At 42.1% G+C, this 27916-nt stretch overlaps 1 protein-coding gene across 1 annotated transcript in view; it reads left to right on the forward strand.

The window, feature by feature from the left end:
* Positions 1–27916, forward strand: part of zeb1b (zinc finger E-box binding homeobox 1b) — a 137099-nt gene that overhangs the window by 64401 nt on the left and 44782 nt on the right. Inside the window, exon 2 of the mRNA XM_055150729.1 lies at positions 17984–18127. Coding sequence (XP_055006704.1) covers positions 17984–18127 — 144 coding nt within the window. The remainder of the gene's footprint in view (positions 1–17983; positions 18128–27916) is intronic.

Below are 27916 nucleotides of genomic sequence, written 5' to 3' on the forward strand. Positions count from 1 at the left end.
TTGCCCGCATAATGGCTGCGATGTTGGTCTTAATTTTCATTTAAGTAGTCTTAAAAAGGTCTTAAAATAGTCTTAAATTTGGGGACACCCTGTATAAAACAATGGCCTCCCACCTTTTTTGCATCACGAACTGATTTAATGTCAGACAGTATTTTCAGTATTATTTATTGTCAGTGCATTTACTGTCGTCTCTTTTCAACAAAAGGCACAGACATTCACAAATAATCAGAACAGCCTAATGAGAACTTAAAAGAACGCTGGAGTTGTGTGAAAAAGATACTAAAATTCCACGACTTTTCCAAAACTTTCATTGATTTATCTTTTCCAGGCCTGGACAAAACATTTTTAATTTCCATGACTTTTCCAGAACCCTGATCGTAGCAACACTAGCTGGGATCAGAAATGCATTAACTCCAATAAGTGTTAAAAGTAGTTCTCTATCTTTTGGGACATAACAAGTTGCTATTAACAAAATGAGAGAGTGAAACATTAAAAATACAAGTTTCACAAATGATGTTTACTTCAAAATATGACTTCCTCAGACTCATGTGGTGTGAATGTGCTAGTAGAACTCATTGAGTGTTACTTGTAGATACCTCCTCCCCTGATTGAAGTCTTGTGTATTGTATTGTTTTCATGCTCAGTGACTGCTCCAGTGTTGGTCGTGTGTTTGAGCGAGGCCTGTGCCACCTCACTCACACTCGGGCAGAGCCGATCGCACTCCTCTTCTAAATAAGGCCAGGTGAGCGAGGACCCCAGGGTGTGATGGCTGCACAGTTTAGTCTCCCACATGGTGTTTATGTTGGAGGTGAGACCATTCAAGGTTACAGCACCTCCGAGAGAGAGAGAGAGAGAGAGAGAGAGAGAGAGAGAGAGAGAGGAGAGAGGAGGGAGAGAGAGAGGGAGAGAGAGGGAGGGAGGGAGGAATGAGAGAGGGAGGGAGGTATGAGAGGGGGAGAGGAAAAGAGGAGTTGTGGTGTCTGTCTTATCTGTGGGCATGTCAGGCCGTTTTCATATCAGCTACAAATAATGTGAGCATTTCACAACTCATCCCTTTATTTTTTGGGCTTGTCATAGCAAACGGTTAAACAGGGATTTTCCTATTTTTCATGCCAGATGCCCTTCCTACTGCAACCAGTCTCACAACTAGAAGTATCTTGCCAAGGGACACACATGCTGTTAATGGACTGTAAAACGTACTACTTATTTGGATGATTTTTTTAGTCAGCCTTTTTAAAATACTGATTATAGACACTCCTTTTGTTCATTTCTAAAATAGACTTGTCAAAAGTGATGATGATAAGTTTATTCGGATGGTTCCATAAATAATAAATTGCATTATCATACAGTAAATGATAAATTACATATGCAAAAATCAACAGATATATAAAGACTATTATTTTACATTGCTCATCACAACTATAATATCCAAAAAAAAAAACAAAAAAAACTGTTGTTCTGAAAAGGAGTGGGGAGAAGCAGTGTTTATCTACCCCCACCCCCTTTTACAATCCCACTAAAGCAATAATGTGCTTCTGCCAGACTCTTATAGTACATCACATTACTCCTGATACAAAAATAAATATAGCGTAGTTTACATTCAGATAACAATAAACTTAAATTCCTTCTTGAGTATACACAGCTAAAATCATTTCTTTATATTTATGTTTAAACATTTTCACATTTGGACATTTTTTTATGTCATCACTCATAGAATTCAAAAGTGTTGAAAATCAGATACTAATCGATACTAAAACTAGTATTGAAAATAAATACTCATTTGAGCAAAAAGTCACACTTAGAGCACATAGACCAATATACACACATGGAACCTACTGCACCACTGAGGATTATGCACATATAAGACACATGGGAATAGAAAAAATGTACTATGATTTTATGTTGAAAATGACTTTATATTGTCTAAATAATAGAATAACATATTATCTTTATGGTATCAGAATCAGTATTGACTATCAAGTTTGATTTATGTTATTAGGTTCTTTTTCCAGACCAAGAGTGTGTTTTCATTCCTGACAGTTTGTTCTGCTCCCTGCTCTTCCTCAGAGTCACATGATGTTTCTGTGATGTGTCCGATCAGCTGATTTAAACAGGTTTTGATGCTGTTTTCCTACCGATGGAGGCAGGACAACAGCGCCACCTGCAGTCCCACTTCCCCAAGACTGTATCCCAGGTGTGTGAGAATAAAACAGCCCCCTTGTCCTGGTGCAGGTTTCCGTATATCGATTTCCTCTTTAATCCAGCGACGATGTTTGTCGTCTTCTGTCCCAGTCCCCAGTCCTTTTACAGTGGTCAGATTTGAGTTGTTCTTGTCCTGTGTTGTGTTTTGTTACTCATGTTTCGCCTTCATCGTTTCCTTCTCACGTTCTGTCTTTCTGTCACGTTCTGTCTTTCATGTTCCTTTTGTCGCAGTGAAAATGGTCAGATATGAAAACAAACTCTAACAAAACCTAATAAGATAAATTATCAGAAGACCAAATGAACCTCATTGGACTATCGAGTTTGATATTTTAGTATCATGACAATACTAGGGGTGTGCAAAAATATAGAAATATCGATATATTGTATCGTTTAATGTGATACAGTATCAATATCGGGACTGCTGTATCGATATATCGCCAAGAGTATTTTTGGGTACATTTTACTGCATTATTTTGTTACAGCTACAGTTTTGTTGCTTGTTTAGAGGAAGGAAACTCATTTATGTGACACATTTGACATTTTTACTGTTTTGAGGATTCAAATGTTTGTGTTTCATGTGAACTTTGCACAAGAAGTGGTTTAACAAAGACTTTTAGTATCACAGACATGATTTAGACTTTATTTTTTTATTGAACTGTAACAAATCAATTTGAAATATATCGTATCGAACTGAAAGCTCACTGTATCAAGATATGTATCGTATCATGGCCTATGTATCGAGGTATGTATCGTATCAGCAACTACTTCATGATACCCAGCCCTAGACAATACTACTCTCAAATGTCAGTGGTGATACTACACATTTTCCACCTCACCTCTACTTTGGTGTGGAATTAAACCCTTGACCTTCTATAATAAAAATGAGATCTAACCACTTCAAAAGTACTCTGAATACTACTACACAACTGCAGTACATTAGTCCACCTGAAGACTGAGTCGTGCTGGATTCCTTTGTATTTCCCCAGCCTACAGTTTGAGGGTCATTGCGCTGCCTTGCCGGCGTAATCTAATCACGCATTGTCAGGAGTGCCGCGCACCGTCGGCGTTCCTTGAATCATTTGACGTCCACTTGTTGCGGCGCGTTCCTCAAGGAGCCGTTTCTCGTCTCTCTCCTCTCTCATTAATGCCACCGTCTGTCAGAACACTTCCCGCTGTCATTACGGCCATTAGCCCAACAATGGCCGCTATTAGCATTAGCATAAGCATGGAAAGAGCTCATCGCGCGGGACAAGAGTGACCCGCCGAGGCCCGTTAGCTTATGCGCTACATCTGCGGTTAGCCTCATTAAGGAGACAAGAGGCTATTGTCTCCGATCACATCAGGATTAACTTCTGTTGAGAACAGCAAATACAATCTTAAGTCTTTATGGGCTAGGGTTGTGAAAAGTATTGAAAATCTGCTCCTAAAACTCAAATTTAAACAGGTAACAGAAATGAACCCATCCTGAATAGTTTTAGAATGATCTTGAGCTGGATCTACTTTCTAAATATGTGTGGATCTAAATTTCAGACTTAATTTTGAGAATAAGGAATCGACAACATACTCAATACTAGGGCTGGTATCATTAAGAAGTTGCCGATACGATACATCCCTCGATACATAGGCCACGATACGATACATACCTCGATACATAGGCCACGATACAATACATACCTCGATACATAGGCCACGATACAATACATACCTCGATACATAGGCCACGATATGATACATACCTCGATACATAGGCCACGATACGATACATACCTCGATACATAGGCCACGATATGATACATACCTCGATACATAGGCCACGATACGATACATACCTCGATACATAGGCCACGATACAATACAGATCTCGATACATAGGCCACAATACAATACAGATCTCGATACATAGGCCACAATACAATACATATCTCGATACATAGGCCACAATACAATACATATCTCGATACATAGGCCACAATACAATACATATATCGAAACATAGGCCACGATATGATATACACCTCGATACATAAGCCATTATACGATACATATCTCAATACACAGGCCACGATACAATACATATCTCGATACAGTGAGCTTTCGGTTCGATACGATATATTTCAAATTGATTTCGATACAGTTCAATAAAAAATAAAAGCTAAATCATGGCTGTGACACTAAAAGTCTTTGTTAAACCACTTCTTGTGCAAAGTTCACTTGAAACAAAAACATTTAATCCTCAAAACAGTGAAAATGTCAAATGTGTTGCATAAAACAGTTTCCTTCCTCTTAACAAGCAACAAACTGTAGCATTGTAGCAAAATAATGCAGTAAAATATACACAAAAATACTCTTGGTGATATATCGATACAGCAGTCCCCGATATCGATACTGTATCATCATATTAAATGATACAATATATTTCGATATTTTGCACACCCCTACACAGTACCAACTCTGATACTACAATGATTCTTGTAAAGCTATTCAGGAAAGATTAATGTGACTTTTAGTACTGATATTTGCTTAAATGAGTATGTAGTTTGGGTGTTACTTTCAATATAGATAAAATTATAACAATAACCAAAATATTGTGATAATTTAACGTCAAAGGTCTCACAATAACATCGTTGACCATCACAATATATTGAATTACAAGTCTCTTCACTTGACAGAGAACACTACATAGACCATGATCCTTTGCTCCATTACAGTGTAGATGACATGAAGAAGAAACTCTTCAAATATATATTCACAGTTTTGTTGGCCTTCACATAATATCACAATAAATATCGTTACATCCCTAGTATCGATTAGTATCTGTTTGATACTTTTGACAGCCCCAGAGCTTCCTGTCTCAACTCACCTTTGTATTAACTTCTTCCAAAAAGCACAAATATAACCGTCTTTTTCTGGGCTAGAATGCAAAGTGACTAAAGTGCCGTGCTTCCTGGACTTCTGCTTTCTGCCACATTCTTAGAACTGTGAGTAAGAGTCAGATGATGTGGAGGGACTTTCTGAGCTACTGTTGTGAATCTGGGCTTGTGTGTGGAGCGGAGGCAGGGTGGGAGTGCTGCTGTGGGCCTCCTGAGACCTCTAGTGCCCTGCACACATAACTAACCTAACTAGCCTGTTAGCCAGGAAGATAGCATTGACCTTTGAACTTTATTATTATCTACCTTTTTTTTTTCATTTCCTCCTGTGTAGCCAAGATCCAGTTTAACATGAGCAGACTATTGTTACTAGACATATTACAGCAGTTATGTTCGTAACTATTTGGACAAAAGTATGAACTCGTTTGAAAATGTTGGTATTTTGAGAGCACAGTGTTCTAAGGTTTATTGTCCCTGTAGGGAAATGGAATAAATGGTTGTGCAGTTTACCACATACTGTTATACTTGGTTAAAAATGTGATGTCTTTAAAAAAGGAAAACAAAAAAACAATCTTGGCAGTTGTTCATGTGCAGTGCAAATGTGTTTTATTCCCTGACACATGACTGTTCCACCAGTATTAACCCAAGCAGGTTACAGGAGCCTCACCTGGCTCACACCAGACTGTTGTGGAGCACGCTATCTTCCCCTTTCCACCCAAATCTGTCCTGCTCTGTGATTGGTCCGTCAAACTAGTGGCCGAGCCCTATTGCAGCAGCAGGAACATGCCATGATAGATTCTTGGAAGTTAGTAAACTCACAAATATGACAAAAATCCATCGTACTGTATAAGGTGAACAGGAACCTGAACTCCCCCACACTAAACGTATTGAAGAATGATTCATTCTTACATTTTTTTTTACCATGTAAAAGAGTGAAGAGTGAAAGTGACTTGTTCCATGTGGTACAAAGAACCACACAGAACATACTAACACAGACTGGCGTGTGTGGGACTGTAGTGTGTCTGCTGTCTCCCTTGACCGGGCCACTCTGCAGGCTAACATGCCAACCATGAAGCCCCCGTGCGTGCCTTTGTTCTGGGCACTGGACCTGACCTTCCTGCACCGTGGGAGGAAGCCTGTTGTTGTAGCACCGCTCTGAACCGGGCGCCTCACCTTGAGACGCATACTTGAGGTTTTCAATGGCAGCCCGCGCAGCTTTGTTTGACTTTGGTCGGGAGCTGGCCTTTTCGTAGCGGTTGGCTTCCCTGAGAAAATGGCCCGGCAGAGGAGCAGGGGCAGACTGAGTGACGCGGGGCCCTGCTCCGAGGATGCCTGTGGTAGTTTCACCGCTGCCAGATAAGTGCTGTGCACCTCCACAAGGCTAAAGATAGAGCAGAGACACAGGGCTGGCTGCAGGCGGCTGGAACACAAGGTTAGGGTGGATATCTCTCTTGGACTGGTTTGGAGGAGGACTTTTTTAACATGGCTTCACTTCAACATTCTGCAGTTTTGATTTAAAACTCAGACTATTTCTTCAACACTTACTGTTGGAAGTGAAACTGCACAGTATATCACACACATCGACTTAGTGCAGTACAAGTACTTATACTGAAAGATTGAATACTTAAAATGGATAGTACCCAATTTCTTTTTATTTGAGCAGTTTGTTCAGTACACATGTGTAGCTCTGCAGTATAAGCAGCTCTTCAGGTCAAAATAAGTCAACTGTGTACTGTTTGTATCTAAATATGAAGCGGTTTATTGTCTGATAATCACCAAGTGCATGGTTAGCATGCTAGTTGTTGTTAGTTACTTGAGTTAGTTCTTAGCTCTTTGTTGGTCAGTTCACTCTTGGATGGCTACCAAGTAGCATTAGCAGCAGTTAGCTTAGCCTCATGAGTCTTTTGTCTTTATCTTGGAAGTTTTAACTACTTTTCAGAGTTCATTTTGACACATGTTGCCTTCTTGTTTTATCGTTACCTGATGCGAGAGACTTAGATTTTCATCTTTTTGCGCACTTCCACATGTACACAGAGCAGTGGGGGTCTTACTGGAGCTTCTTGCCTGATCTGCAGAACTCCATATGGCACAGTTGCTTTTGTGTTGTCATGACGCAACCCGAGGAGCAGTGGCCCACCTCAGCGAGTGAAATGAAGCACAGCCTTTGAAGCCTCTCTTTAAGAAGCTAAACGGGGTAAAAGTGTTTTGCTTGGACATTCCTCACATAGCTCGTCCACACACGGCGCTGCAGACGGCTCGAGCTCTCTCCATCTCTGCTCTCTCAGGTTCCACTGCAGCTCATGCATCAGGATCACAGCAGACCTGCCACGCTAATATGTTTGTTCACACGGCCCAGGCTCTGGCCTATTACAGCAGTCAGTCACTCCGGGCCCGAGCTCACACACACAAGCTAGTGCAAAGGAATTTTCATGTCTATTAAAGTTCTTTCATAGTGGGATTGGTTCATGTTTTGAATCTAGATAACTACGTAGACAAGGTCATCTGTTATGGTTAAGGATTTCAGTCAAAATATCATTAGCCCAATTTTTCATGTAAGATTATTAACATTCTACTAGAAAAATGTCTAGTCCAATAACTCAGGACAGTTGCTTGTATTGAAGGTTTTAGTGTCACAATCCAAAAATGTCATACTAAAACTTCATTTTGATACTAAGTAATACCCAATACCACAATGATTATTAAAAACACTCATTATTCATACAATTGAATGTGATTTTCTGCATTAAATGGTAGTACTTTTATATTTTATTAGGGTGACCAGACGTCCATATTTACCCAAGACAGTCCCAGTTTTGAGCCCAGTGTCCCCTGTCCCAGCAGATTTATACAAAACCACTGATTTGTCCCAAGAAATGTCCCAAGTCTCCCTAGTTTTTGACCAATCTGATCCCTGCCAACAGTCAAGAGAAACATACATTGTCATTTGTTTAGGTAAAATACAGAAAAATGACCAAAACACAAAGAAAATGTGACTATACTGACTCACATTAGTGCCAAGTGCAGAAAAATTTTCCTTAATTACACACTTGTTTCACAGTTTTATTATTACTAACCACCACAAACTGAGGGATGTTCCAGTTTTGTTATTTTGAAAACCTGGTCACTCTACCTTATATCTGTGTAATCCCTCAGTTTCTCAGGAGCTCAGGTACATTTCACACTGGTCCATGGGCGTAAACAAGTAAAATGTGTCTTGCCCCAGTACAGATATATTGTAAAAGCTGTTTTTAAAGTAAAAATGACAGTGCTGTGTGCTGTCTGAAAACTCTGCTCTCTCGATCATGATGAATAATTAGGACGGTAGCGAGGAATGCTTTGAGAAAGTGACAGATGAGTTTGGACACCTGCACACAGCTCACTTAGGTTAGTTAAAGGTTGTATAGAAGATTTTCCAAGGAAAGAGAAATGCAACGACTGTTTGTCCATTTTAAAATGTCGCGCTTCGCTCCTCTTCCCCTTCTCTTCTTCTTTCAGAGACATCAAAAACAGACTTTCTTTTGTGGCGAACTGGTCGTGAATTCTTATCTGCAAACTTTGTGCAAAACTTTGTGCGAGAGGAAGCGACAGTTCGAAAAAGACGCCAAGAACCGCTGTGTTGGTTGAGTAAACAGCATCAGTGCGTGAGAGGCAAACGTACACCACATAATCCCAGCGCGCCGGCAAGTCAGTGACGCTAGAAACATAGGGAGTTTGATTGACAACCCAACAGCCAATAGATAAAGAGGTAGCCTTGTTATCTATTGGCTGATGTTTATCTGCCCCCAATACGTCCACAGTTGATGGATTTTCATTCTTTTTTTTTTTTTTTGGTCATCATAATTACAAGGCTGCTGCATCTCTATAATTCTATTTTGAACTTTCATCGACAATTTGAAACAAACAAAAAAAAAAAAATCCTCCATACAACCTTTGTTTTTCACATTTTTAAGAGTGTAAAATCAGGTAAAGTGGCTTAAAGGCATCATTTCTTTTCCATATTCGTAAAAACTTACTTGAAACCATTTTTGGACACTTTCCCCTCCCGTGCCTCTTGTGTGCAGTGAGTTCTTCTCTGAGATAATGGTCCCTCCCTCCTGCCCCCGCCCCGGTCCTCTTCAGTGGCAGTAATAGATCCAGGCTGGCAGGTGTCATAACAGCACAGCTCCTGTCCCGGCCCTGCTCCTAACACCCCCCGACAGCCCTGTGAACGGACCACGGGACGAGACACCCACCACGGAGGCAGAAAAACTACAGATATGAGCTGCGGTTAGTTTTAGTTTTGGTTTCAGAAGGTGGAGAAGTAGAGTTTGGTGGGTGCAGGAGCTGGAGAGGAGAATATGCAAAGAAAATGTTCACTGTTTGGTCACTAATGGAGCACTTTTACTAGATGGGCCATTGTCTTTTAGATTAGGTGGTATATGATTCTTTGCAGTGACACTCAAATAAATAAATAAATAAATAAGCATCACGCTGGGGGTGTTTTACATGCATCTGTACTGGTGGAATATTCAGTAGTTACCATGGTCACACAAAGCACACTAAGCAAACAGACAAAGAAAGACAAAGAAAGTTGTGAGATAGTCTGAAAACTCAATAAATAAGAAAATGAATTTCAGGGTTCCCACAGTCATGGAAATCCTGGAAAAGTCATGGAAATTGAAAATGTCATTTCCTAGACCTTGAAAAGTCATGAAATTTTGTAAATTCAATGAAAGTTTAGGAAAAGTCATGGAATTTTAGTATCTCTTTCACTCAACTCCAGCATTCTGTTAAGTTGTCATGAGGCTATTATGATTACGCCTTTTGTTTAAAAGAGACAACAGTAAATGCACTGACAGGATTTTGAATGTTCAAAACTATAATCCCAAACCATAAAGTGAGTGGAAAGAGTAAACATCAATCTATCAATTCTACACATGGAGGTGTTGTAAAGTCATGAAAAATTCACTTTAGGTCATGAAAAAGTCATGGAAAAGTTTTGAAATTTTGTCAGCGAAAAGAGTGGGAACCCTGGGATTTAAAGAGCACATTTTCAGGAGCCTGCGATCAGTCTGAGTGTTCATGATCCTGTTTAAGAATTTGAGATTCAACTGAAAAACTGTTGGATAATTCTATTTAGTTTGTGACTGTAATTTTATGTGTGACAGACTTATTTAACAGCACAAATCATCTCACCTGTTGTAGTTCAAAACAGCTCAGCTCTTTTTGGTCTGATTGGTTTAAAACATGACTCAGATCAAGTGTAAGTTGAGTAACAGTTTCAGACAGAGCTGTGCTTTAAGTTAGTGTCACACCCTCAGGGAATGTTCATGACATCAGCTGCAAAGTATTAACTGGCTGAAAAGTGTCAAAATTGAAATTAATGTTTGGAAAATGTCAAGTAGGGGTGTGCAAATATATGAAAATATTGATATATCGTATCGTTTAATGTGCTGATACAATATTGATCTTGCGGCCTGCTGTATTGATATATCATGAAGAGTATTTTTAGGTATATTTGACAAAATTAATTTGCGTAAGAGCTACAATTGTGTTGACATTGTCACTGTTTTGAGTAAAATGGGTATTTTCTGTATTAACTGTGCACAAACTTACTGGACTTAGATTTTTAGTATCACAGCCACGATTTAGACTTTGTTTTTCATTGAACCATATCGAATCGATGTGAAATATATCATATAGAATCGTATTGAATCAAAAGCTCACTGTATCGAAAAGCGCATTGTATCAAGGTATGTATCGTATCGACAACTTCTTAATGATATTCAGCCCTAAAAGATTATTGAAAATGTCACTAAACAACAAGCTGGAAAAAGAGCAGAAAAAATGTAGTGAAACAAGGACGGTGCGATTTCAAAAAGTAACATCACTTCTACTTGATGATGTAACTTGCACCGCCCTCGTGATGTGTTCAAAATCGCTGTTTGTAGTTTGCATAAGTGTCTCTGCCAAACAAACGTGAAGCCGGCGTCCAAATCGAGCCGCCTTCTTATTTCCACAGGTGCTTAAGATGTTGCAACCCCACGAGAGCAAAGTTTTATCCGAACGTCTTCACCTCCTCCACCTCACAGCGCCGGCTCCTCGCTCGCGTGGGCTGCGTCCTCCCGCGGCGCGCTAGCATGTTAGCGCTAATGAGGCCAGCTGTCCAAACGCCAGAAGGGAGCGCAGCCTTTGTTGACGCTCGGTGCTGCATCTCCTGTTTTGGTTTCGGAGCGACCATTTGGTGTCCACTCTTATTTCAACAGGAGACGCCGCAACAGAAACAAACCAGGGGAGGGGATAGAGAGAGGATCCACTCTGACGCTTTAGGCCCGATAAATATGATACAAGTGTTTGGAAGAAGAAGAGGAGCTGGAGAGGCTGAGGTGGCTGACGGTTCTGCTGCTGAGGCGTATCTTATTGATGAAAGTCTTGAGAGGTGATTGGTCGAGAAGCAAAGGTAGCAGACCGTGATTGGCTGACAGTGACAAACAGAAAATACAGTCTTGTCTGGTGGTGATGAAGAGGAGGATTTGGAGAGGATGAGGAGGCTGGTGGTTCTGCTGCTGCGGCGTATCTTTTTGATTAATATATAGAGAGATGATTGGTTGAAGCAAAGGGAACAGACCGTGATTGGCTGACAGTGATGGACAGGAGGGAAAGAAGAGGAGTTGGAGAGTCTGAGGTGGCTGACAGTTCTGCTGCGGTGTATCTAATTGATGAAAGTCTTGAAAGCTGATTGGTCAAGAAGCAAAGGTAGCAGACTGTGATTGGCTAGCAGTGACAGACAGAAAATAGTCTTCTCTGGTGGTGATGAAGAAGAGGAGTTAGAGAGTCTGAGGAGGCTGGTGGTTCTGCTGCTGCGGCGTATCTTATTGATTAATATATTGAGAGGTGATTGGTTGAAGTAAAACCGGCTGTGATTGGCTGACAGTGACAGACATCTTTTTGATTAATATACTAAGAGATAATTGGTTGAAACAAAGGAAATAGACCATGATTGGCTGACAGTGATGGACAGTTGGAAAAGAAGAGGAGCTGGAGAGTCTGAGGAGGCTGGTGGTTCTGCTGCTGTGGCGTATCTGTTTGATTAATATACTGAGAGGTGATTGGTTGAAGTAAAGGTAGCAGACCGTGATTGGCTGACAGTGATGGACAGGAGGGAGACGAGGAGTTGGAGAGGCTGAGGCGGCTGACAGTTCTGCTGCTACGACGTATCTAATTGATGAAAGTCTTGAGAGATGATTGGTCGAGAAGCAAAGGTAGCAGACCGTGACTGACAGAACACAATACAGTGTTGTCTGGTGGCGATGAAGAGGAAGATTTGGAGAGTGTGAGGAGGCCGGTGGTTCTGCTGCTGCGGAGTATCCGTTTGATGAATGTCTTAGGGGTGATTGGTCGAGAAGCGAAGGCAGCGGGCCGTGATTGGCTGACAGTGACGGACAGGAGAGGAAATGCAGTGTTCCTGGTTCAAACGCGGCTCCACTTCACCACCTTTTTCCCCGGTCTGTTTTATAGCCCCCCCCTCCCTCCCCGTCACCCCTCCCTCCCTCCGCCCTCACCTCCTGTCTGCTTCGGCGGCGCATCGATTCGCCCTCTTCTGTTTTATAGTTGATCATTTGGAGCTGACAGGGGCGGGGGGCGGGCGGTACGGGTGTGTGTGTGTGTGGGGGGGGGGGGGGGGGGGGGGGTGGCGTGTTGCCTGTGTAAGCGCTGACCTCAGCTCCACACCTGAGTGGCTGCCGGGGCGGGCGGGTGAGTGGGGGGGGTGGAGGAGGGTCCATGTTTCAGATGAAGTGTAGCAGTGTGCCGGTGTTAGGAGCAGGAGGGGGGGGGGTCATACATCACCTGCCTCTGCGGACAGGGGCCGGGCCTGTGGGAGCGCTCCGTCTGACTCAGGCTCTTGTGTTACATTCTGTTACCTCTTTACACAAAGCTTTAAGATGGACACTGGCCAGACACGCTGATGAGCAAATAATGAGGGAGGAATTTAGATTACAAAGAGTAGATTCTGACACTGTGGAGCAGAGAAAATACAACCATATTTTAATAAAAGTCAAATAATTGTTGCTTTGCCTAGAATGTTCTACAGTATGGCAATTCCGTTTCACTTCAGTTTATTTTTTTAAAGTCCCAACATCACAACAGCTTTTGTTTCACCGGGTTTAACCTTTAACTGCTTAATTTAACTTAAGATTTAAATAACAAAAAGGGAGAAAATCTAAGAATTTGGTAAGGTAACAGATAATACTCCCTACAACTGTACAACTCACCTTTATGTAACAGATAATACTCCCTACAACTGTACAACAACTCCCCCTTATGTAACGGATAATACTCCCTACAACTGTACAACAACTCCCCCTTATGTAATGGATAATACTCCCTACAACTGTACAACAACTCCCCCTTATGTAACGGATAATACTCCCTACAACTGTACAACAACTCCCCCTTATGTAATGGATAATACTCCCTACAACTGTACAACAACTCCCCCTTATGTAATGGATAATACTCCCTACAACTGTACAACAACTCCCCCTTATGGAACAGATAATACTCCCTACAACTGTACAACAACTCCCCTTATGAAACAGATAATACTCCCTACAGCTGTACAACAACTCCCCCTTATGGAACAGATAATACTCCCTACTCCCTATCTTATTTGACCCCTGTCTCTTGCTATTTCTTTTTCTACTTATTTAGAATTTATTATTCACATTTATCTTTTTGTCTTTGTTATTTTATTACATTATGATGCATCATCTCCTGTGTTCAAATCATTTCCCTTGTGGATGAAATAAAGGCTAAGGTAAGGTAAAAGCTCCACAGTGAGGATGGATTTTCAGGATTTCTAGCAACAAAAAACCCCCCAAAAAACCAAAACTTATAACTGAATAATTGCAAGATACATTTACAAGTATCACAACCCACACAGTCATCAATACAAAGAAGTATCAAAACTAGATATTCATTTCCGTACTGAGGCGTCACAGAAACAGGACTAAATTGTATCTTTTCTCAACAGAAATGGCATTCATCCATATCAGAACTAAACATGGCAAAATGATAGACAAACCTATTCCTTCCTACTGAATAGAGTTTGACATTTTTGTATGGTCACAGCTCCGGTTTGGACCCCGTGAACGCCCTCCCCCTCACTCCCCTCGCCCCCCCTCCACCGCCAGAGAGGCAGCAGAAGAGAGCTCCACACAATGCGCTTTGATTGGCTCCGACTCAGGCCCTCTCACCACCTCCTCCTGGCCCCGGAGAGCCGCTCGAGAAGGAGGTGGGCACCAGGAGCTTTGTACTCGGCAGGTGCAGAGGTGGAGTAGGCCAATCCATGCACAAGACTTTTAAATAGAGCACGGGCGGAGAGCGCAGTTTGGCAGTGCAGCGGAATGAGAGGGAAAGGAAGATGGAAACTGTTTTCAAAGTTGAGATTTAGGCGATACTCAAATTTATATGTTTCTTTAGACAATAGAATGTGATTTCCAACATTAAATGGTAGTACTTTCTTTGTGGTCATATATGTGTGTGATCGTCAGTGGTGCAGTAGGTTCATGTTGGTCCATGTGTGTATACTAGTCTATGTGCTCTTATATTTGTTCTGAGACAGCTCAACATCATTCTAAAGACATTCGGAAAAGGTTAATTTCTGTCCTCTGAATTTGACTCTCAAATGAGTATCTAGTTTCGATACTAGTTTTAGTATGTACTATATTTGTAGTTTTCAGCATATCCTTCACAGTTTGTGTTGTGTAACTGAGATCGGGGGAGGTCACAATGTGGCAAAATAAAAATGAATCCAGATATTTTTTCAATGTTTCAATCTTATACCTAGTACTGTATTTTTCGGACTATAAGGTGTCCACGATTATAAGGCTCAGTAATCAATATTGTTTAATTATCTCATCTATTTTCATACATAAGCCGCACTGGATTATAAGACGCATTAAGCGAAATAAATGGACGACACTTGAGTCTGATCTTTAGTCCAGGCGTCCACGATCCATCGGCAGATCGTGGTGTAATTCGCCCGGTGTTGCCTCTCTGTTTTGGTCAGTGTGGATTATGAATGTGAATGTGGGTGGATCAGTTTGTTTTTTTATTGCCTACGAGGACGACTCAAATATACATTGAGTAATAATGTGTTTAATGCAGCTTTGTGCACATTTATTTACGTTTTACTGAAACAAAACGTAAAACCACATGACTCATTTGCATAAAGTATAAGCACTGACTAAACAGCTCACTGATGCGGTTCAGCTTCGGTCGGACTAAAGGACACGACTCATGACGCCATTTTGACAGATTTTTGAATGCTAAAATCTGTTCGAGGTCAGTAAGCACAAAAATAATTAATACATAAGCACAACCATAATTAATGCACACCAGATTATAAGGTGCACTGTCGATTTTTGAGAAAATTAAAGGATTTAAAGTGCGCCTTATAGTCTGAAAAATACGGTACCCTATTTCAAACCACATGTGTTTACTGACAGAGGACTGACTGTTGAATCAAAACCAACATTTCAAACTCAATTTCGGCAGGAAAGCAAATCGGCAATATTGAAGTTAGGATTCAAAAAGTTCTTCATCAAAAAAAATTTTCAGGTCAGTTTTAGATCCTTTAGATCCTTTGCCTAAAACTATCCTGAGAGGTTCACCTTTGTTGTATTATTACTATTTATTCAAGTTAGTATCTTGTATCAAATATTGTTTTAGCATCAATTTGTGGGTATTGTTTTTATTTTGACAATCTCGATTTTATAAAAATTCTGTTGTTTACATGTTTTTGGAGGAAATTGAGGTGAGTGTTGTGCGTGTAAGAGTTGGTACATATTAGGGATGTAACAATAACCAAAATATCCTGATAAAGTCTCTGAATAATATCGTGGACCATCACAATATATCGAATCACAAGTGTTTTCGCTTAAATTCATTGTTATGGTGCAGTAATAACTAAAAAAAAAACAGAGGGAACTACATAGACCATGATCCTTTGCACTGTTTCAGTGCAGACTACATGAAGAAATAACAGTTCTAACACTTTTAAGTCTTAGTTCTTTGCAGGATTAAGTCTTGTTAAGGCATTTTAAGAGGACAATTTTGTTAGTCTCCACTAAACATCGCAAAAATATTGTACCATGAGCTGCATATCGTGAAAATATCGTACAGAGAGATTTGGATATTGTTACATCGATAGTACATAGTCGTCTTGTTGAGAAATTTGAAACTAGACCGTGAATTTTAAAGATGAAATCATAAAAATGTGCGTGATTTGTGTTGTGGTTTGATTATTATAGCAAGACCGACCCTGCCACTCTTCAATTTATTTTAGAAACAATGTGGCAGCCTCAAATTTGTAACAACAATACTAATATCCATTTCATGTTCGGCGTCTCAAATGCGCTGTACTTTGATAGCGTCTCCTCTGTACACACAACCTCGTGGCTGTGTTTTTGCTCCTCTGATGTGCTTGGTTTGGCAGCGGCAGCACTGGCCCCTCCTGAGGCACACGGGGCCCTCGCACATGGATCTGAGAGAGAGCGAGAGAGAGTGAGTGTGTGGGCGGGCGGGAGGGTGGTGGAGCACAGGTGGAGCCGGGAGAACGAGGCGCGCACGGAGGGTCAGGCACATTTACAGGCTGTAATAAAGCTCTCTGTGGGCAGGCTCCTGGGGGCCCGCTCTCAGCCCCCACACACTCCAGTACATAACCAAACCACGGATACGCAATCATGAGTAGTACATAGAACCGGCGGTGAAGTAAACCGATTTTGGAATAAAAATATGCTCGGATTAACACAACTGCTCCTGATGGGGTGGATGCAAAGGGCAAATTTCATGTCTGCTAACTGAAAAGGTGCACTGTGGAACTTTTTTGGTTGCTGGTACACCACGCTTGCCACTGATTTGTCTAGAATGTTCCATGCTATCGCATTAAATATATCTATCTTGTGTGTAATCACAGTTAATTTTATTTATTGCTCAAAAATACATTAAAAACATGGATTCTTACTGGGAGTGGGGGTGCCTCTCCACAGATCTGACCTGTACCTTGCTCTACCTTAGTTGTCTGTGATACTGTTGGAACCCCGTCTTCAGGATCAGGATCAATATCGATGAAAATTCTAATCAGAAATCTGTGGAAGTCTGAGCAACAATTTTACGATCACAATTTGTGCAATTTGTGTTTTGCGATATCGTGTCGAGTAATATGTAGTTTTGCTTTACATTTGTTTACTTTCATAATGCATGAATCACTAAAGGTGCTCTGTGTAACTTTTCTGTTTGGACGTTGCGTGGGATATTCCACAGTATGGCATTACAGTCAAACCTGAAAAGTTCTGTAGTGCACCTTTAAAAGTCAAATAGAGAGTGCACAGTTTGAACATAAAATCTGTCATGTTTTCACCACATACTTCACTGATCCTGATCTTCAGACGCACAAATCACCTGCTCCACACTCCCACCCCCCTCACACCTCACACTCTTAACCAGGACCACATGTGTCCATCCGCCTGTGTCTGCGCAGTCACAACATCTGTAATGTGTCCGTCCGCCTGTGCCTGCGCAGTCACAACATCTGTAATGTGTCCGTCCGCCTGTGTCTGCGCAGTCACAACATCTGTAATGTGTCCATCCGCCTGTGCCTGCGCAGTCACAACATCTGTAATGTGTCCGTCCGCCTGTGTCTGCGCAGTCACAACATCTGTAATGTGTCCATCCGCCTGTGCCTGCGCAGTCACAACATCTGTAATGTGTCCGTCCGCCTGTGTCTGCGCAGTCACAACATCTGTAATGTGTCTGTCCGCCTGTGTCTGCGCAGTCACCACTTGTGTGTTACGTATCCATCCGCCTTGTGTTTCTCAGTGTCCGCTCACAGCATCTGTACTAACGTATCCCTCCGCCCTGTGTCTTTGCAGTGACCACTTACAACAATGGGCTGGAGGCGGGCTCGGACACAGATGATGAGGACAAGCTGCACATTGTGGAGGAGGCGGACGGGGCCGAGTGTGACAGCACCCTGCCTGATGAGGAGCACCCCAGGGAGCAGTGCTGGGACCACGGTGAGTGTGCACACGGCCCTATCTCCCCGCACAGCTGGGCCCCATGCTAATGCACTCCTCCTCACAGCTTAGCCCCCTGTCCCCGGGCCTGCTCTTACAGCCCCACGCAGGGAGGCGGATAATCACATTTTACACTCACAATCTTATTTGCACAGAATATGACAAATATGCCACTGGAGCTCATCTCTGGAGTCACTTTGAGCTACTTTGATGTGCTCTCAGAGCTGGTGCACAGTCACTTGAGTGAACTGGTTAATTGTGGTCAGCCATGGATTTGGTGTGATAGAAAGAAAACCTTTATTTAGCCCACATTTTGGGACATTTCAGTGTTGCAATACAAAGTTTTAGAACAGCAGAAAGATAGAAACATGCAGTCAAAATCTCGAGAAAGTCTAGAAAGTCATGTCCTGGTAAGTCATGGTTCAAACAAGTGTTTGATTTATTTTCCATACAAGTGTAAGAGACTTTGAGCTGGTACAGTTCAGTCCAGTTTGATGTTGAACGTTCAGTATGGGTGATGTCATTAGTGCAACTGAACATAGATTTGTGGGTCTTGGGATTTTAAAATCTTAATTCTAGCATTGGCCAGTGTTGACTATCAGCTACGGCAGCATCAGCATCAGTTTGAAAATATATGGGCCCATCTTTAATTCACACATTTTAATCAGTTCATGAATTGAGCAGTGAGCATGTCTAGAACAACTTAAAATGAGTGTGTGTGTTTTTTCATTGAATCAAAGTTGAACCTCTGTAACTGTGAGTCAACACGATGGGACAGGACACTATTCCACTGTCGAGTTCAACTAATCCCAGATTCACACCGTGACTTTTTAAAGCCTATCACTCACAAACACAGATCACGCTGAACTTTTCCCGTGTACTTTCCTCTATTGTGCTCACCTGGGTCTGTATGACTTTGAACCCAGCTGACGTGCCCCCTGTGTGCCCCCTTTATGCCCCCTCCCCCCGTGTGCCCGCGGTGTCCTCCGTTTGTCCCATTGTGTGAGGGGAGGGGGCAGGAAGCGGCAGACTCCACAGACAATGCCAGCGCAGCCTGAGACCTTCACGTCCCCCACACCAGTGCACTGATCACAGGCTGTTTATGGGACTGCTGGGCACAGGGGAGGAGGGGAAGTGGAGGGAGGGGGGGGGTACTATGAACTCCTGTTTACCTCCACCCGGGGAAGTCACGTCATTGCACAGGAAGCTACGTCACCCCCCCTCACCCCCACCTCTCCCCATCCAGAACAACAAGTCCAGGTGCAGGTGTACGACCAAGGTTCTGATAAAGACTTTTTGACACTGTGAGTTGTGTTCATTTAGATTTTAAAAGAGCTACATTACAAATACTTTTGAGCTTTATGTCATGTTAGAATGTTTTTAATTCCTCAAATACAGACCTGGAGTTGTGTTTTGTTTCCTACACACGTGTTTGAGTAATCCTTTATTTTTAGGCTCTGTATCTCCAAAGATCAAAATGCTGTGTTCCAACATGTGATGTCATGATGTGAGAGTTTTCAAATGACGAGCTTCCTTTTTAGTTCAGTAGAGATGAGCTGAAATGATCCACATGATTCTAGTGAAGGTGTTTGCAGTTTAAAAACACAATGGAGCGTAATCACAAGGTGGCACAAAGTGTTTTCATACTGAGAGGAAAACTCAACCTAAATGTGCAGGGTTAAACGTGTGAATGAAACGAAACTGAATGAAACTCCAGGTGTGTTTGTGATGAGGAAATGTTAGAATAGATCAGAGAATAGTGTCATATGGGCCCTAAACATCTAAATCTACTACTTCTAGTCCATGTTGGTCATTTAAGTGCAAAAATGTGCAGATTTGCGCTCAAAAACGGACTGTGTGCTCTCTCCTGTGACCAGTGCAGTTTCAAGTACTAGGTGACATCACACAGCACTGCCCTGATTACAAACATGTGAGTCTGAACCGTGAAGACCTGTTAGAACAATCACATTGGCCACGTTTACATGACGTTTTTTATTCCGAATTAATTGTTCTGAATGAAATAGTTCTGAATTAACATAGTGTCCTTCAAGTTTACATGGAAGTAATAATTCTGAATTGAGGTTTACATGGAAAACTCGTTAAATCGTCTTTATTTAATTCTGCTCAGCATCTGGGGGTGGGGAAGGTTCTGATTTGACAGAGACACCGACATATTTACGTCGACCGGAAGAAAACACACACTTCAGCTGCTACCGGCTTTTCTGTCATCTCGGTTTGTCGTTACACCACGGACACAAACATGATCCAAACTTTGAAATGAAAATTACGCAACATTCGGAGAATTCTCTCATCACACTTTACGTCTGTCAGCTGGAATAACTTAATTTGGCTCATTTTCATTAGGAATTAAGTGTTTACATGTATGTTTTTAAAGCAGAATTCATTTTTATTCAGAATTAAATTATCTTTATTTGGAATTAAAGCTCTCATGTAAATGTGGTGACTGTTCCTCATATGTTCAGACTCCGCTCTTCCTCCCACACGCCCAGGAATTACAGAGACCGGGTCAACAAATCTATAGTCTGATTTGTTACACAGAATTCGGACCTCCAGCTCAGTTTAAACTATAAGGATTCTGCAGTGTTGTGGTGTGTTTTGAAAGTCTGGTTGGCTGTGGCTGTTTTCACTTACCATATTTCCCGCACTATAGGGGCTCTGGATTATTAGGCGCACTGTCACTGAATGGTCTATTTTCGAACTTTTTTCACATATAAACCGTACCGGACTATAAGGCGCATTAAACGAAACACAACAGTTCGATAAGTCAGTCAAACTTTATTTAAAGTTTTCACAATAACTCTCAACTTTGTTCAACTGTAACTTGTAAAAAAAAATACTGTCTGAGATAGGGATGGGCATGATTAATCGATAATTGATCATTAAGAATTTCATCGATTACGTTAATTTTAATCGACAAACCGAATGTAGGTTGCTGTGTGTAGCGTGACCAAACAGGTGTGTACATGTGTCTCTGCATCAGAAGGAGCGAGCAAACACAAACATTCGGTCAGTCTGCAACGTACTGAAGCACAAATGTGTATTTAACGATGATTTGTACAAGAAATTCCACGCTTTCCGTTGCGTTTGGGACAAGTGTGAGTCCATGTGCACAGTGTATAAAGCAGGAACATATGTTTCAGTGGGAAAAAGTTTTACCAGGTGAGAGTCGCTCAATGTCGATGACGAGTCCCCACCTCCCTCCCCCCGTACGGTGTCCTGGTTTTGACAAACGCAAATCTGGTCACACTAAACTGTATTCACCTGAGTCATGTCTTTTAATCCGACAGAAGTTGACCGCATCAGCGACACAAGAGCTGTAGTTTTATCTTCGCTTAGTTTATGCAAATTAGTGATGTGGTTTTAAGTTTTGTTTCTGTGAGAGTTGCGCAAAACTGAATTAAACACATTATAATGTCAAACGGATTGATGTGGCTCTAGAGTGGTTACGGTTTATATGTCGTAAAGTTGAATTTATTTATGCAAGTTAGTAGTGCAGATAGTAATAATAATGACGATCATTTTAATATAAAAACATTAATGATTAATTGATAATCGATCGATTAAGAAAATTTCATCGAATGCCCATCCCTAGTCTGAGATGCTACATTGTTAGCCTATTCACAATAAATCATAATCGTTGAAACAGTTGGGTGATTACGGCGTCCAGCACGCCCACATCCCTCTCGTCATGATCCGAGTCAGTGTGGTTACTGTTCCCTGGCAGTTCAGTGATGATTCTGGTCTAGGTGAAAGCTCGAACCAAAGTTGATACTGATCCACGATCCATTGGCAGATCGGTCTCATCCACTGCTTATAACAGTCTTGAGTTTAAAGTGGGCATTGTGAGCGTGTCTCTTGACAGGTGCATTTTGATATTAAAAGGAATCACAGTCTGTATTACTCCTGATGCTCCTGACTACAGGAGCTGTAATGCTGCAAGTGGAGCGGCTTTATAGTTTACTAAAGTTGTACTGAGACACCCCAGTAAATTCATATATAAGGTGCACAGTTGTTTTTGGATGAAATGAAATGCTTTTGAGTGCGCCCTATAGTGCAGAAAATACGGTATATTGTATTTATATCATGTTAGTTGTTTTTCGTAGTGTTGGATGTTTGTTTTGTATAAATGAGTTGTTGGTGATGACCTTATAAAGTAAAATACTCTACTACTACAGTAGTCTGCAGTACTAGAGGGAGTAGAGTTGGTGTTGTGTTGTGTACGTCCCAGCACTTAGCCTGCCCCCTGCTGTCCTGGCTCTGTCCCTGCTCTGAAGTGTGGTACGGTTTTGGAGCAGAGGATTGTGGGGGATTCTCTTGAAAAGCTCAGGCTGTGGTGAGTGTGCTCAGAACACGTTCCTCACCGCTCTTTTCTTCACACCTCTGTCTCCCTCTCCCCTCCTCCTCCCCCTCCTCCTCCTCCTCCTCTTCTTCTTCTCCCTGCTCTGGCCTCTGGAGCCGCCTTCATCCCAGGACACCACCCTCTAATCTTCTCGTCCTGCAGCTCAGAGGGCTCCAAATGAAAGCCTTTCCCTGGAGTCAAACACCAGTCCTCCTCCCCTCTCTCTCTCCTCTCCTCTTCCTTCTTTCACTCTTCTCCTCCTTCCTCCTCTCTCTCCTCTCCTCTCCTCTCCCCTCTGTCATCCCCTCTCTTTCTCCTTTCCTTTCCTTTCCTTTCCCCTCTTTCACTCTTGTCTCTCTCACGTCTCTCTCCTCCTCCCTCCTCTCTCTCCTCTCCCTTCTTTCATTCTACTCTCCTCTCTCTCCACCTCTCTCTCATTATTTCTCTTCCTCTCTCTCCTCTCTCCTCATCTCCTCTCCTCCTCTCTCGCCTCCTCTCCTCCTCCCTCCTCTCTCTCCTCTCCCCTCTGTCCTCTCCCTCTCTCCTCTCTCTCCTCCCCTTCTCTCTCTACTCTCCTCTCCCCTCTTTCACTCTCCTCTTTCACTCTCCTCTCCTCTCATTCTCTCTCTCCTCTCCTCTCCCCTCTTTCACTCTCCTCTCCTCTCTCTCCTCCTCCCTCCTCTCTGTCCTCTCCCCTCTGTCTCCTCTCTTTCCTCTCTCCTCCCCTCTTTTCTCCCCTTTCTCACTATCTCTCTGTCCCTTTTATACTCAAACTGTCCCTTTCCTGTCCATCTTTCTTTCTTTCTCCTCCTCCTCTCTCTCACCTCTTCTCACTCCTTTCCTCTCTCCCCTCTTTCTTTTCCTTATCTCTCTCCTCTCTGTCTCTCCTGTCCTCTCTCCACAGTCTGTGTTGTGCGTTTGTGTGTCGTGTGGAGCGAGTGGTGATTACATGTTATCAGGGCCTCTCTCCGTCACATCTCCTCCTCTTCTGTTCTTCAGAGAGAGAAGCGTCTGCGTCTTTAAACCAACTGCACGAGTTTAAATACACACTCGCTTCGCACTAGTTTTACATCCACGTCCTCCTCATGCACGTTAAAGCTGCACTGTGTCACTTCTCTGTTGCCATGGAGATGTTATTACGTTTCCTGTAATGTTCCACAGGATGGTACTGAAGTTCGATCTCGTAATTTAGTAGTAGTAATACTGTTTTTTATTAGAGCTCAAAGGTGTCTTGAAAATGGTGTTCTTACTGAGAGTGGGGTGCCTCTCCGTAGATCTGACCTGTAACTTGCCCTGGTGGTGTCATTTTTTTGTCTCCGTGGAGGTAGATCAGTTTAATTTCATGGTGTAGAAGATGCAATAACAAGAAATAACATCTCCATGGAGACATGGGAATGACAGAGGCTCCAGGAATGTTCCGTAGTGCACTTTAAACGTTTGTCGTTTTTATGGATTTCATCTTAAAATACAAAATTCACCAGTGATATAAGTTTAAAGTGCATCTTTAAAGAGAAGAGGTGTCCACACTTACAGATCGTGTACATTTTAGCTCCAGACCTCAGTGTTTTTCTGCCCACATCACTGGTCATGAGCTGTTTTCTGAATTTCACAAAAATGTAAAGTTCTTCCATTCTTCCCTGTAATTATGGTGTCCACGAGAAGAGAGCGTCCATAAAACATGTTTAAGAGTGTGGTGGTCCCCGGTCAGAGCTGGGAGGGACTTTCTCTCTAAATCTCCCTCGGTCTCTCTCTTTCTTTGGCCCTCCTCCACTTCCATCTCTCTGTTTCTCTCCCTCTCTCTGTCCCTCCCGCTCTGTGACTTGTGTGATTAAATCTGGTAGAGTACAGGGTGGAGCAGTGCTTGTGTACACTGTGGTTTCATATCTCTGTTCTAAATGAGAGCTGAGCCTGGGTGGACCAGTGTGGAAGCATGTCCCACAGAGTTCTGGAGGAGTTCTGGAGGAGTTCTGGAGGAGTTCTGTGCTGTGGGCTCTGTGTGTTCACATAGGCTGCGTTCAGACTGCAGCCTGAAGTGACCCAAATCTGATTTTTTGGCTTCTATGTGACCTGTATCTGATCTTTTAATGACAGTCTGAACGACACAGATCTGATTTTTTCAAATGTGACCCAGGACACTTGGACATGTGCTCCTGAAACTGATACATATCTGATCTTTTGACATGTGACTTCAGTCTGAACGGCCAAAGCACATTCATCCACCTACACGTTATCAACAAGCCACAAACCTCACTATTCTGCGCTGAAGTAGGCGAAAATTGTTAATGAACTCCATGTCACTGAAGCGAAGCACATCACCAGTCACCACTCTTGGCTACGTCTGTGCATCCACACGTTCCTTTCAACGGACTGTCCCACAAAAAACCACGGCCAAAAACCTCGTCCTTCTCAATCTCCTCCTTAAAACAAGTAAGTTGTTCATGTTCTGGCTCCGGTACGAGAGGAACTTTAAAATCTCCAGGTGCTGAATGCTCATGTCCATGTTTGGACAACTTCTGTAAACACAGAGCACGCTCACTGCGGTTGACGTCCTCGTGTCTCCAGTGCACATGTGGGACACTTTCGGGCTGTTTAATGTTCACACTAGAGATCACATACAAGTCACATTTAACTGGAAATATGAACGACCTCGCAAAAACATCAGATTTCACACAAAAAAAAACGGAATTGAGCGTTAAGCCCTGCAGTCTGAACGTAGCCTTACAGCCTCTGGTAGAGTCAGGGTGATGACATAATGATGATGGACGGGGCTCCAGAGGATTCCATGTGGCTGCTCCATGGACAGTGAAGACGAGGTGTGTCAGGGGGAAAGTAACAAAGTACAAATACTCACATTACTACAGCTGTGTCCAATGTTTTGGGTAACTGATTTGAATAAGGATGTGTGATATATAGGGGTGTAATGATATCCAAGTCTCACTATAAGATATCATCACGGTATGAACCTCATGGTACGATATTTATTTCGATATTGTGGGAAAGCTCATCATATGGTGGAGAGGCTCACGATTAGGGATGTAACAATATCCAAATCTCTCAGTACAATATTTTCATGATAGACATCTCATGGTACGATATTTATTGCAATATTTTGTGGACAAAACTAGCAAGGAGAAACTTCAGTTTGTCGACTGGACAAAAGTTAGTTTGGTTGAAGACGTTTCGCAGCTCATCCAAGCTGCTTCTTCAGTTCTGGTCAGAATGCTGGTGACACTTTCTTATATCTGTCTGCAGGGAGGAGCTAAACTAACTACTCTAAAACTACCAGCAGGTACTGACTGGTCCATGTGCGTGGGCTTCCTGAAGACCTCAACCTGGAGTCACTGGTCTTCTCCTATCAGTCTTCTCCTATCATTCCTGCACAATCTAAGAAAGCCAATGTGTTTGATCTGGTGACAGTTTAGTTCTCTCTTCTTTCTAGTTTGGTATCCTGCAGTAGTCTCTTCCTTGCTGCTTCGGCTGCTACCAATTTAGGGACACACGTGAAAAGAGAGGTCACATCAAAGGAAACCATTGTCTCGTCCGGGTCGAACTGGAGATGTTTGATTTTGTTCACAAATTTGCCTGTGTTCTCAATATGGTGCCACCAAAACTGTTGATATGCTACTTTTTTCCTTTTAAAATGCCTTGACGAGACTTAAAAGTGCTTAGAACTGTTATTTCTTCTTGGAGTCAAAGGATCATGGTCTATATAGTGGTTTTTTTTTTATATGTTGCTGCAAAATAACTCTTCAATTCAGCAAAGAGACTTGTAATTCGATATATTGTGATGGTCCACGATATTATTGCGAGAACTTTGTCGATACGATGTCACAATATTTGGGTTACTGTTACATATCTAGTGATATATTGATTGTCATATTGGAATCAGCCGATATCGAGGGGAAAAAAATCTGACGATATTTGTTCTTGATATTTTCCAGTGCTGCCTCAGTGTGTGTTTTGTTTTTTTTTTTGCTGTTTTAGTACAAGAAGTAGTCTCACGCACCTTAAAAATGTAAAAAAAACAGAAGTTGAGCTGCAGTTTACACGGGTCCAAAGTTATTTCTCACTTGAGCATCCTAATTATTCACCAGCAGGAAGAATTAAATACAGGCAGTAGACGAGAGCCCAAGAGCTGCTCATACAGTCTACTGCACTGAGACACATTTTGCTCACATACATGGAAAAGTCAGGTACAGGCTGAAAGTACAAATGCAGTACTTTTTCCACCTCTGCTGCATGTTTCATATCAGTGTGCCCTGTGTATCCGGAGAGACAGTCCAAGTACACAGAGAGGACAGAGACAGGCCCCAGCGTCCTCCTGCTCTGGGACAGCGTGAGGGGGGGTCTGGGGGGTGGAGGTGGTCGTCTTATCGGGCTGAAGTCCCGGATGCAGCGCGCGATAGCATCTGCGGTGAGGACGCACGATAGCAGGAAGCGCAGGGGTCGGAGGTCAGCCGGAACAGGAAGTGGATCACGGCACGGGACGGTATCATTTTGCAGAGGCGTGGGGGGGGTCCATGCACTCCTGTACCCCGTGTCACTACCGACAAATGTTGTATTTTTGAGTAGTGAGTATATGACCTGCCCATTATTCAGCGATACAGGCCTGATAACAGACAGGAGACAGTCACAAAATTAAAGGTAAATGATGTCACTTTTGTGGTGGGGGTACAGCACCTGCACGTCTCCATGGAGATGTTATTACTTTGGCTCTTTAAAAGTATTTTTCTGGTGGAGAGTCTGTCAGAGACTTTTCTCCATGGAGATGTTATTGTTTTATCTGGAAAGTTTCACAGTGGAGCTGCTCGATGATGGAAAAAAATCACGATTATTTTGGTCAGTACTGAAATAATTCTTCAAACTATTTTTTTTGTTACATGATGCATTTATTCAGCATTTCTCTCTCTCAAAAAAAACAACACTTTGTTATTCATAATTTAAGCAAAACTTTCAAATTGAAAATAAATATAGGCTACAAATCTGAACCTTAGAGCAGTTTTGTGATGTATAAAACATAAAATGAATAAAATAAACTTTGAACGTGAAATAAGGCAGAAAAACATAAATGTCTCCAAAATAAACTCTATCTCTAGCAGTTCTACAATCTCTATGTTTTTAAAAAAATAAAAGAAATATACTTATTGATATCAAAAATATCCCAAAATAAACTTTGTCAAGCTTTTCAACTCAATTATATGAGTTTGAAGATCGTTTGACACACAAATCGAAATGGTGATCAAAATTCAATTCATTGCACAGACTTATTCCACAGTATGGCATTAAACCTTTCTATCGTCATGGAGACCAAAACAGACCACGTTACAGATCAGATCTGTGGAGAGGCGACCCCACTCACAGTCATAGTCTGTTTTTCTAGGGATTTTTCAGCTCTAAATCCACTTGTAATTTGAATAAATGTAAAGTAG

The sequence above is a fragment of the Boleophthalmus pectinirostris genome, unplaced genomic scaffold (genome assembly GCF_026225935.1).
Source record: "Boleophthalmus pectinirostris isolate CB_2022bp ecotype Guang Dong unplaced genomic scaffold, ASM2622593v1 HiC_scaffold_15, whole genome shotgun sequence".
Classification (NCBI taxonomy): Eukaryota; Metazoa; Chordata; class Actinopteri; order Gobiiformes; family Gobiidae; genus Boleophthalmus; species Boleophthalmus pectinirostris.